Source organism: Aedes albopictus, chromosome 3 (genome assembly GCF_035046485.1).
Source record: "Aedes albopictus strain Foshan chromosome 3, AalbF5, whole genome shotgun sequence".
Classification (NCBI taxonomy): Eukaryota; Metazoa; Arthropoda; class Insecta; order Diptera; family Culicidae; genus Aedes; species Aedes albopictus.
In genome coordinates, this window is record NC_085138.1 from 12,355,601 (window position 1) to 12,368,439 (window position 12,839).

A 12,839-nucleotide genomic window follows, 5' to 3' on the forward strand; every position below is an offset into this window, starting at 1 on the left:
TTTCAGCCGACATTCATTAAAGGATTATGTTGGGAGCATCACCTTTGCAGGGATTAACACCTATTGACAGCAGCATTTCGGTTATGCAGCTTCAATGCTAAAATATATATTTTTATTTATTAACAAACTATTTACTATTTACATTGTTTAAAACTTACATATAAGTGTACAAATGCACCGTTTGCAAAGGGATTCTACTTCCAAACTGCTCACTTCATCGCCTTCTTTTCTACTACTGATCAATTTGTGCAGTGTTGCCAGTTTCACTATAAAACCGCCCCAACAGTTACATACAAAGCATTCTACGAGCACTTCGACAGTTATTAACTGAGTGATTCCTCTGTAAATGATCATTTTGCAATATTATATTAAGGAGGAGGTATATCCAAGGATGTCATGAAAACTTCCATTACGAAAACTTCCTGAACCGACCACGGGAACCGAACCCGTCAGCATAAGTATGAGCATACTTTTCCGCTACATATATTTACAACACTTAACTTATGTAAGTATGAATAATAAAAGTATTAGTATAACTCAATGAGGATGCCATAAAACGAGGTCTCATTGATCGACTAGGCCTACCTCATAAAATGTTCAAACTTCATTTTTCATTGAATCACTTTCAGCTCACGAATGGTGCCTATGAGCCATATTGCAGCAATGTTGATGATGTTATTGATTATCCGTAATCTGTTATTATTTAGCTGCTGAAAAACGTGCAATATTTGAAAATTAAGTTCGATAAACATGTAAATTGACTTTTTTTTAAACTGCGTTTCGAATCGCTATGAGGTACATTCTCAAACATTCATATTTGGCATTATAACTAGTTATAGAGCTTCACGGTGGAAATAGATTGCGGTGACATATTGGGAATCCACGGTGAAAAAGTTGTGATTTAATCAAACCGTTCTTGTAGCAAGGCTCTTAATAGGAAGTTCGCAATCACTGTATTTGCTAAATATGGCATCCTGAAGTTAAATTCCATAACCGAAACTTTTACACACAAGAACTCTTATTCAGTAAAATAAATGGTTTATTGAAGACATTTTTGTAATAACTAAGGAATTTGTCTACCTTTGGGCGGTTTGGTGGAGAGTTTTTTGTTTTCAAATCCCAAAAAAAACTTAAACAGTACATAAATTGTTAGATTCTGGACAACATAAATGAATTCAGTAACCCGGAATATAGTACGTATGTGAATTTTCAACACAAAGAAATATTGTTTACTTGGAAGATCAAATCAACTAAATCATAAATCGGGTAAAAAAGCCAATTTAAATGTTTCAAAGTTACAAAATACTTTTTAAAGAAGCTATGTATACACACTTACCAAGTGGGTCATAACTTGTTTTGTAAATTTAAAACAAAGAGCAGTTTCTTGTTCAGATGAACGACTAAAGAAAGAATGAAAAAAAAAATGATCAATTTCACCCTCAATTACGGTACTTAAAAATACTCTATTAATACTTCATGGGCGGATATTGTCATCATGTATTGAAAATGTATCACATTTTTTACTAAGAACAACAATCAATTTAAGCATTTATTATTCTAGTAAAATACACATACCTAAGATAAGTAAACGATTACGTTTTTTTGCAATGAATATAAAGCATGAATATAAAGCATTTTCTTCAAACACACAATTTGATAACCTAGTTAATCTGAAACCATATTCAACTGCTTATCCACCGAATCCCTGGCCCATTCCTTGCGCTCCAGCATTGGCCGCCGATCCTCCCATTCCCATGCCTCCAAAAGGTCCGCCCATTCCGAATCCTTGCGAAGCGGCACCAGCGTTTGCGGACGAAGCTCCCATGCCGCCACCCATACCGGGGAATCCACCGCCCATTCCGAAACCTTGTGCACCGGCGTTGGCGTTTGAGGAACTCATGCCACCGCCCATTCCGGGGAATCCTCCTCCCATTCCCATTCCTTGGGATGCGGCGTTGGCTCCCGCTCCGGATGCTCCGAATCCAAACTGTGGGGCACAGCTGGTGGCGACAATGAGACTGGATATGAGGATGATAGCGGCGTAAGACTTCATTTTTGAACTGATTGACTATTGCTTGTAATAACTTGAGTAATTTGATGCTGAATTGTGCAGTTTGTATGATTTATATACTAATCTCAACAGGCAGAAGCGCTTCCCTGTAGCTGAGAGTGATTTGTGCTGAGCACGTTATCAATGCATCTTGCGTATATAAACAGACAGCGATGTAAATAAAAAGATGGGGTTTACAGGATTTTAAAACAATTTGTTTAACTTTTCCATGGGAATTTAAAAGCTTGTGTGATAAACCCATATTGGAAGGTATGTATGGAAATAAGTTATGCTCAGAGATAAAAATATCGAGTCTTGCTGAAATTTTTTTTAACGAATCCGATGAGTTTTAAATATATTTTAGGTTAAATTCTTTATTTTTTTATGGAAATTGTTTATTTCATTGTAGCAATTTCGACACTTTTTCCAGCTCGAATATTTAATAACAAGTGTCCTTTTTTATGTTAATTTGGACTTACGTTTGTACTTTTTGATTTATTTAAGAATGTTTTATCGCTAGGTTTATTGTAAGGGTGGATTTATGGAGGAAGGAGAGAGGAGGTTTCAGAAAATTCACGCGTCATACAAAAATGTGCACCGTAAACCGGGGTCAAATTGATCTCCGGGTAAAAATTGATCAGACGTTTTTCATATAGATCAAGCATACTTTAAAAAAGTTTTCTTTCAAGTGTCGTGTTGTTGGAATCAGATACAAAAGGATGTTCGTGAGAAAACTATTTAAAGTAGGATTTATCTAACGGAAAATCGTCTGATGATCAATTTCGACCCGGAGACCAATTTGACCCCGGTTTACGGTACTTGGTTTCAAGACAAAAAAAAATCCTGCAACGGTAGGAGGAAGGGTGATGGGCTTGGTGATGGGTCGAAAAATCGAGAATATTTTCTTACGTAAGGTACACTGCCGATCAAAAGTTTGGGGTCACCCCCGCAAAAACATGTCATTTTTTAGGCCCATATCTCCACCAATTTGCATCCGATTTCAAAACCCCAGGTCTCATTCAAAAGATAATAATTCACAGAAACTTTGAACATGATTTAGGTGAAACCTCTAAAATATATTTGTAAGTGAACTCAAAGTTGCCAAATTTTCAAAAAATGAATATAAACTTACGGCAGTGTCGCTGGAAATTGGGTCGACCAAATTTTAAGATGAGAGTAGTAATACAACCTATAAGCTTTCAACTGATTCAAAGTTATTGAGTAAATTAACTGTTGATGTCATCAACCAAAAGTTTGGGATCACCCCTCAATATTATGTATCAGCCAAAAGTTTGGGGTCACTGTCGTAAAACATGGAAAAATGATTTGATAATATCTTCGTCATCTTTCATTCAATTTTAATTCTTTATAGGGCATTTCAAAGATAATAAACTAAATTTACGATTGATGTCTTTAATTAAACGTATTCATCGAATTTTATATACAAAAATGTTATGTAAAGTTAACACATTTCACCACATGAGGCCAAATGATGCAATTTTACGTTAACTTTTATGCAAATTATAACAAATATTTATGGTTCAATGTCTATGCAATAAGTACCATTCATTATGTTTCAAATGAGCCAAGAAGAACTAAAATTGAATGTTTTACAATAATGACCGATACATCAATTTGAGGGGTGACCCCAAACTTTTGGTCAATGACATCAAGAGTTAATTTAATAAATAACTTTTTTCCTAGATTTTTTAGCTAACTTCGGTAAAAAGCAGTTGAAAGCTAATAGAAAATAGGTGATATGATCGCTCTCATCTTAAAATTTGATCGACCCAATTTCCAGCGACACTACCGTAACTTTATATTCATTATTTAGAAAATTTGGAATCTTGGAAAATTAGAAAAATCATGTTCAAAGTTTCTTCGACTTATTATCTTTTGAATGAGATCTAAGGTTTTAAAATCGGACGCAAATTGGCGGAGATATGGGTTTAACAAAATTACATGTTTTTGAGGGGGTAACCCCAAACTTTTGATCGGGAGTGTAAGTCCCTAATGACACATATACTTTCTGATGCCGCAGTTTTCGCTACCCACAGGCATAACCCTGAAGGTTGGGATGTACCAGAGTAGAAAATGATAATTTCAATTTCCTTGAGCCAGTTTATGCCAAACATGCCCTGGATTTTCGAGCAGGAGCGCGGCACTGCACAGTGCACATACATATGTATTACCATCATTGGGGGTGAGAATGGGTCAAAAATGCATGCTTCAACATTCATTGTTCAAGAACTTTTGCTGCTTTTCATGAAAAAGTATTTTGATCACTGGAATGTGATCTTTGGTAATGCGTGCACAAAGGATGAAAAAAAATATTTGGAATTCGTCAATTTTCCTTAAAACTAAAAGTGTATGAGAATTGACCCATTCTCACTCCTTCGAGGGGGTGAGAATGGGTAAAGAGAACTGAATTTGTTAAAAGTGACATTTTAAAAAGGCCTTATTTTTAAGCTTTTTAGGTGATTTATCAAAAATTAACTAATTCCTCTAGAAGCCTAATTTTTTACGGAAACTGCTGGAAACTACGATGACACCATCAAGTTTTTGATTCGATATTCGTAATATTTGATGAGATATTTCAGATAATGTTTTGACCCATTGTCACCCCCAACGACGGTACCTCAAAGTAATTATAGTTGCGTATTTTACCATTCAGCTAGTTTTCACTACAATAGCTTTGAAATTCCAGTGCGACTGGGTTTTGTAAAAACCTACGGTGTATTGCCATTTGTTTGTATACAAGATGCATTGATAACGACCTCAGTACGAATCACTTCAAGCTGAAGGGAAATGATAATGCCGGTTGAGTAGTATATAATCCTTACAAACTGCACAATCCAGCATCAAAGTCAATTGCACCGTCAATCGAACAGCATCAAATTACTCAAGTTATTACAAGCAATAGTCAATCAGTTAAAAAATGAAGTCTTACGCCGCTATCATCCTCGTATCGAGCCTCATTGTCGCCGCCAGTTGTGCCCCACAGTTTGGATTCGGAGCATCCGGAGCAGGAGCCAACGCTGCATCCCAAGGAATGGGAATGGGCGGTGGATTCCCCGGAATGGGTGGCGGCATGGGAGCTTCATCCGCAAACGCTGGCGCCGCTTCGCAGGGATTCGGAATGGGCGGACCTTTCGGAGGCATGGGTATGAGCGGTTCGGCGGCCAATGCTGGAGCGCAAGGTATGGGCCAGGGATTCGGTGGGTAAGAAGGGGTATATGATTTAGATATTAGCTAGGTGTTCAAATTATTTTTCAAAGTATTTCTGATGATAGTAATAAATGAATGAAAACAATTGCAACCATAAGTAAAAATGTAGTATGTAATTCATTTAAAAAATATGATTGATGACAATGACCATTAAAGTAAAATAAGAATTGATAGATAATCCACGAAGCACCATCATCTTACTCGTCTTACTCTACCCACTCACATCGTTTCCCTTTTAACGGTCTATTAAAATATTCTGTAGTTCGCAAATCTGTCGCTCATGGCGCTCGTTTTTGCTCCTGTTTGACGTTTGCTCACTACCGCCATCCACTCAGTGAGTTTGCGAAACACAGCGTAATTAGCATTGGGCGATTATGCTTTTGTAACGATGATTATAATCGCACTTTGTTGCAAGTGATACGCCTGTTTGTCTGTGGTCATACGGTATTGCCGATTAAAAGTAGATGTTATGTCGTGAAAATTAGGAAGTTTGAAAGAAACATCACTATATTATTGTTTAAAATTTAGATGGTTTAAATTAGTTTTTTCAGGTATTTTGCATTTCTGTACTTTGGATTCATTTTGCACAAGATTTTTCAACTAGTCTATCTGAAATTAAGTAATATTTGCTTAAATGGTGGTTTGAGGTATGGCTAAAATATGTACAACATAATCAGATGTGGACATATTTTGGCCCACCTGTCAGATTCATCTCTCCAGTTTCTTGCCAACATTCATGCCAATCAACGCAATGTACTCTGAAAACAGATAAATAGAATATGTTGAGACCTCCCGTGACCTGGGTTGGTTTTCGTTCATTTTATAATAAGATTGTCATGGGTTCGATTTGGTCTAACAACTTTTCGACAAGTTGATAATATTATGTGTTCAGTCATCCAGTTTAGAAGAGTTGTCCTTCTCGACAATTAGTTGATAACTGAGACAAATTACATACCATTGAAATTACTTTATTTTTTATGGCCTTCCCACTTATTACAATATGCGTGGAATACCCTTATAATATTTAATATGTTTAGCGAAATCACTAGAATTTCACACTTCCTTTGAAGCGTTACGTAATTTATGAATGGTGACTGACGTCATGCAATAGTTGATGAATTCACGTTTCGCGTAACATATACAATGTGTAAAAACTGGCGATTGCAACAAAATTTCTTCATTTTTGAACGCTACGTAATTTTTAAACAATCCCTGCCTCAACAAGCGAAAAAAAAATTATAATACTCACGTAGATTTAACTATGTGTAAAGTTTTGCTGAGGTGCCTTCATTTCATCATGCAATTAAAATTTAAAGGGGTGGGCCAAAATATGTTCACTTGGTGGTCCAAAATAAAGTCAGGTGGTCCAAAATAGAAGCCCGAGATCTTTCAGGAGTTTTGATATTTTTGTATTTACTACAACAATTTTGAGTTCTGGTTGGCTCTTTTCGACAGAACACATGTTGCTCTAAGTAATGTGTACTGAAATCATCCGTGTTTTATAGTGAAAACCTTCTTGTTTTGCTGAATAGTTTATGCACTTCTTAAAGGGGTCCAAAATACCTACCTTACCCTATTCCTATGATTTAAGAATTTGTTCTATTTTTTTCTGAAACACACTTCGTTAAGAGATTCGAGACCAGATTTGGAATCTACTATGATGAATCTATCGAGAATAAATCGAGAATGAATGGACTCATTGAAAAAATAGTTGTAATGAAGTCGTATAGCAGATTGTTTAAAGGGGTTAATAAAAGACAAAAATACTGATAATGTTTAATTTTTGTCCAAACAGTTGTACATAAACTAGGTTTTAATGAAAATACGTCTAAGATGAACTTTCATATACAGGGGATAGACAAATTGATCGGGACAGGCAAAATTTTCACTTTTCAAAAAATGTTCAACTAGCTGTAACTTTTAGAAAAGTGCATCGAATATTCTCAAATTTCAATTCATCAACTAGTTGTGTATCAGTGGTCCAAATTTGGGAAAGATCGGGCTATTTTCCACGAAGTTATAAAGGTTCTTGAAAAAGGTAAAATTATCCGATAGCCAATTTTGAGCTGTTATGTCTCCGGATTTAATGAACCGATCGCAATGAAATTTTGACCATTCATCACTTATATAATGAACTCTAGAAAACATTTGACTTAACTTGAAATTTTTAACAAGAGGAAAAGTTATAGCGATTTTATTTTTTTTCACAATTGTTTAGCAAATTGGTCTATTTTTAATGTGTATTCCATTACATTTTCAATTTGTTGGCGGCTATGTTGTTACTTTCCTTCAAAACACATTTATATATTGATCAATTAGAGGGAAATAAAATGAACTATAATTTGCATCTTGAATTTTGAAACGATGTTGAAGTTTTGGATAATTTGGTATTTTATTAGAAAAATAACACAGCGTAACAAAAATTAACTTTTTGTCTGTCTCAAGAGCAAACTTATGTGTCTCCGAAGGATTTTGGGCCGCTGAATCAAAATCCGGGCTCAGATTTGCTCTAACACGTCACAATTTTGAGCTATACCTCAATTTATAGGGCAAAATATGCGATTTTGGGCTTTTTTGACTGCAAGCCATTAAGCAAGGAAATATTTTTTTATACAATCAAATGGTTAATGGGTCAATTAACATCTAAATCAACGACTCATGCAAAATATTTCGTTTTACCAAATCGAATTTGATAGTTTTAAGCGATTTATAATAAGTACGATATTTCCCATACAAGCCACCCTCCAAAAGTTGCATGCAAGTTTTCATACTAACATAAAATGCTTAAATCTATCAAATTTGATTAGGTAAAACGAAATATTTTGCATGAGTCGTTAATTTAGATGTTAATGGACCAATTAACCTTTTGATTGCTTAAAAAAATATTTCCAAGCTTAATGGCTTGCAGTCAAAAAAGCCCAAAATCGCATATTTTGCCCTATAAATTGAGGTATAGCTCAAAATTGTGACGTGTTAGCACAAATCTGAGCCCGGATTCGGATTCAGCGGCCCAAAATCCTTCGGAAACACATAAGTTTGCTCTTGAGACAAAAAAATGTTGCGCTGTGTAATCTAATCATTATAATTTTCTTCCGTGTTAAGAATTTTAAGTTAAGTCAACGGTTTTTCATAGAGCATTATATAAGTCATAAATGGTCAAAACTTCATTGCAATCGGTTCATTTAATTCGAAGATATAACAGCTCAAAGTTAGCCGGGGCCCGTGGCGTAGTTGGTCACACGTCCGCTTCATATGCGGATGGTCATGGGTTTGATTCCCAGCCCCGGCACTTGCAATTTTCGTCAGTTGCTCTTCCCCCAGAGAGTGGCTGGCATTGACCCTCTTCTGAGCCTACGGCTCAAACGGACCCGGATACCTGGACTTCGGCGAACTGCAACTCATAATGGACCCCCAAATGGACTGGAAAAGGAACAACAGCCACCCATCCTGGTGCTCTTCATTCTACCATGAATAGAGTAGAACAGTGAAAGAAGCACGAAGGCAACCAGTTCGATATAGAATAATAAAATAGAATACATCTAGGCGCTGCACACATGTGTAAGTGCAGCTGTCAATTGTTATCGCTCACGTAGTGCCCAAGTGGACAATAGAGCTGTAATTTAGGTTAAGTGATTAAGAATAAAAAAAAAAACAGCTCAAAGTTGGCTATCGGATAATATTACCTTTTCCAATAATCTTTATAACTTCGTGGAGAATGCCCCGATCCTTCCCAAATTTGGACTACTGATACACAACTAATTGATAAACTTACAGTAAAAATTTAAAAATATTTGATGCATTTTTCAAAAAGTTACAGCTAGTTGAACATTTTTTGAAAAATGAAAATTTTGCGCCTCCCGATCATTTTGTCTATCCCCTGTATATAGAATTGATTAACGTTTGCCTTTTTCTTAACTTGTTGAAGGAACCATAGTTATAAGATAAAATATACAATGCCTGCCGCACTATCAAAGTTACCCGCAGTATCAAAGATATCCCATTTTACGGTACATTAATTGTTAGATTCTGGACAACATAAATGAATTCAGCAGGGTTACTATAGTACGTATGTGAATTTTCAACACAAACAAATTTTGTTTACTTGGACGATCAAATCAACTAAATCATAAATCAGATTAAAAAGCCAATTCAAATGTTAAAAAGTTACAAAATACTAGCTATGTATAAACATTTACCAAGTGGGTCATAACTTGTTTTATAAAATTAAAACATAGAGCAGTTTCTTGTTCAGATGAACGAATAAAGCAAGAATGATAAAATGATCAATTTCACCCTGGATTACGATACTTAAAAATACTTTATTAATACTCATACTGCATGGGCGAATATTGTCATCATGTATTAAAAATGTATCACTTTTTTTACTAAGAAACACAATCAATTTAATCATTTATTATTCTAGAAAAATACACGTACCTAAGAAATGTAAACTTTTACTTTCTTTTGCAATGAATAAATTAAAGCATATTCTTCGAACACACAATTTGATAACCTAATTAATGTCTGAAACCATATTCAACTGCTTATCCACCGAATCCCTGGCCCATTCCTTGCGCTCCAGCATTGGCTGCCGATCCTCCCATACCCATGCCTCCGAAAGGTCCGCCCATTCCGAATCCCTGCGAAGCGGCGCCAGCGTTTGCGGACGAAGCTCCCATGCCGCCTCCCATTCCGGGGAATCCACCGCCCATTCCAAAACCTTGTGCACCGGCGTTGGCGTTTGAGGAACTCATGCCACCACCCATGCCGGGGAATCCTCCTCCCATTCCCATTCCTTGGGATGCGGCGTTGGCTCCTGCTCCGGATGCTCCGAATCCAAACTGTGGAGCACAGCTAGCGGCGGCAATGAGGCTCGATACGAGGATGATAGCGGCGTAAGACTTCATTTTTGAACTGATTGACTATTGCTTGTATTAGCTTGAGTAATTTGATGCTGTTCGGTTGACGGTGCAATTGACTTTGATGCTGGATTGTACAGTTTGTATGATTTATATATAGGCAGAAGCGCTTCCCTGTAGCTGAGAGTGATTTGTGCTGAGCACGTTATCAATGCATCTTGCGTATACAAACAGAGAGCGATGTGAATAAAATATGGGTTTTACAGGATTTTAAAACAATTTGTTTAACATTTGCATGGGAATTTTAAAGCTTATGTGATAAACCCGTATTAGAAGGTATGTATGGAAATAAGTTATGCTCTTAGATAAAAAAAGAAACAGTGGGGTGTTTTTTTTTTGGCATGGGAGATTTGTATTTTTGGCAACATAATCGAATGAAGTCAAATGAATAAAAAAAAATAAAACATTTAATGAAAAATGTATCGCCCAAGCACAACCTTCTTTACAATCCATGGTGCAAAACTAGAGTTCGGTCAAATTGTCAGCCATTTCGGTGTGAAGTAACTGTGTGAATTACTTAGGAGAGTTTCAAAAAATGTTGTTGTTTATAAAATGATGAAGCCAAAGAGTTAAAGCCGAATTAAATTCCTCAAATCCCAATGACGAGAAGACCGCAACTCAAATTTTGGAATTTGGTCTTATTTTTATTTTCGTGAAAATCCATTTAAACACGTTGTGGAAGGTGTTTTTTACAGGGGGGCAGCGAAAGCCAAAATCCCCGTAGCTCACAACAAAAACACGTCCAAAATTGTTTGTGCTGTAAACCGATGCATTACACAATTTCTTACTGATTTATTTGCTATCTTCGCGTTGTCGTGTAATTTCGAACGATTGCACGCTAAAATTTTGATAACCTTTTGCTAGTTTTACACGTTTTACTTAAGTAATAACTTATGGTAATGACTAATTCGCAAATGTCGTTCACATCCCAGATCTGTCAGAGTGCCCAAAAGTGTCAATTTCCCAAACATGTCAAATTCATGTGGACTACGGCTCATCTATTCGTGGTTGACGTCCGCGCTGCCCCGCTGGTTTTTTAGTTAGTTTATTTTTATTTTTGAACACACTTTCACTTTTTATTTCTCCTGAAAACCTATTTGGGATGTTGATGAACTTATTTGGAACAACGATTTTTAAGATGAAAACATTTAGAAATTGTGTGAGTTTTGTTGAAATATTATTAACATTATATTTTGCTGAAAAGCATATTTTAGAATAACTTTAAAAATATAATTATATAGTGTATTCAACTCCACGAAACTTTTTTACTATGATAGAATGATCGAGGAAAACTTTTAAATTTATTAAAGCTTATACAATTTTTTTTTATTATCGCTGAACATTCTATAACGAATCCGTTGAGTTTTTAATATTTTTTAGGTTAAATTCTTTATTATTTTTGAATAACCCTGCCGGATGGGATGTACCAGAGTAGAAAATGGTAACATCAATTTCCTTGGGCCAGTTTTTATGCCAAAAACGATCCCAAATGCATATGATGTTGAATAAGATGCTAAAGTGGAGGCGATATGCCGCTATGCTAAAGTGGCCTCCACTTTAGCATCCTATTTATTCAACATCATTTACGAGTTTGTGTCAGCTGGGTGATTTTCGAGCAGGAGCGCGATACTGGACATATGTATTACCGTCATTGGGGATGAAAATGGGTCAAGAATGCATGCTTCCACATTCATTGTTCAATAACTTTTGCTTCTTAGCCTGAAAAGTCTTTCGATCACTGGAATGTGATCTTTGGTAATGCGTGCACAAATGATGAAAAAAATATTTGGAGTTCGTCAATTTTTCTTAAACCTACAAGTATATGAAAATTGACACATTCTCACTCCTACGAGGGGGTGAGAATGGGTCAAGGGAACCGAATTTGTTCCGCATTGACAACAAAGCAAGTTAATAAAGTTCTGGTCAAGGTTGATACTACTTACCACTAATGTATTATATGATGAATTTGCGTTTGAGATTCTAAAAAGTATCAATCCAGCTAAAAGTGTGATGTTTCATCGATCCTTAAAAGTGACATTTTAAAAAGGCCTTATTTTTAAGCTTTTTTAGGTGATTTATCAAAAATTAAACAAATTGCTCTAGAAGCCTAATTTTTTGACGGAAACTGCTGGCAACTACGATGACACCATCAAGTTTTTGATTCGATATTCGTAATATTTGATGAGATATTTCAGATAATGTTTTGACCCATTCTCGCCCCTCTGACCCATTGTCACCCCCAACGACGGTACCTCAAAATAATTACAACTGCGTATTTTACCATTCAGCTAGATTTTACTACAATAGCTTTGAAATTCCAGAGCGACGGGTTTTGTAAAAAACCTACGGTGTACTGCCATTTGTTTGTATACAAGATGCATTGATAACGACCTCAGTACGAATCACTTCAAGCTGAAGGGAAATGGTTCTGGCGGTTCAGTAGTATATAATCCTTGCAAACTGCACAATCCAGCATCAAAGTCAATTGCACCGTCAATCGAACAGCATCAAATTACTCAAGTTATTACAAGCAATAGTCAATCAGTTCAAAAATGAAGTCTTACGCCGCTATCATCCTCGTATCGAGCCTCATTGCAGCCGCTAGCTGTGCCCCACAGTTTGGATTCGGAGCATCCGGAGCA

The 12,839-nt window shown here is 36.1% G+C and overlaps 3 protein-coding genes across 3 annotated transcripts; 1 reads left to right on the forward strand and 2 right to left on the reverse strand.

The window, feature by feature from the left end:
* Positions 1-1,474: 1,474 nt before the first annotated feature.
* Positions 1,475-2,059, reverse strand: LOC134289563 (uncharacterized). The gene has a single exon (XM_062855542.1). The coding sequence runs from the start codon at positions 2,051-2,053 to the stop codon at positions 1,691-1,693; it is 363 nt and encodes a 120-aa protein (XP_062711526.1). The 5' UTR covers positions 2,054-2,059; the 3' UTR covers positions 1,475-1,690.
* Positions 2,060-4,362: 2,303 nt separating this feature from the next.
* Positions 4,363-5,460, forward strand: LOC134292249 (keratin, type II cytoskeletal I-like). The gene has a single exon (XM_062861242.1). It carries the CDS (start codon positions 4,989-4,991, stop codon positions 5,274-5,276), a length of 288 nt encoding a protein of 95 aa, XP_062717226.1. The 5' UTR covers positions 4,363-4,988; the 3' UTR covers positions 5,277-5,460.
* A 4,235-nt stretch (positions 5,461-9,695) lies between these two features.
* On the reverse strand, positions 9,696-10,242 carry LOC134292004 (uncharacterized). The gene has a single exon (XM_062860610.1). It carries the CDS (start codon positions 10,183-10,185, stop codon positions 9,823-9,825), a length of 363 nt encoding a protein of 120 aa, XP_062716594.1. The 5' UTR covers positions 10,186-10,242; the 3' UTR covers positions 9,696-9,822.
* Between the last annotated feature and the right edge of the window lie 2,597 nt (positions 10,243-12,839).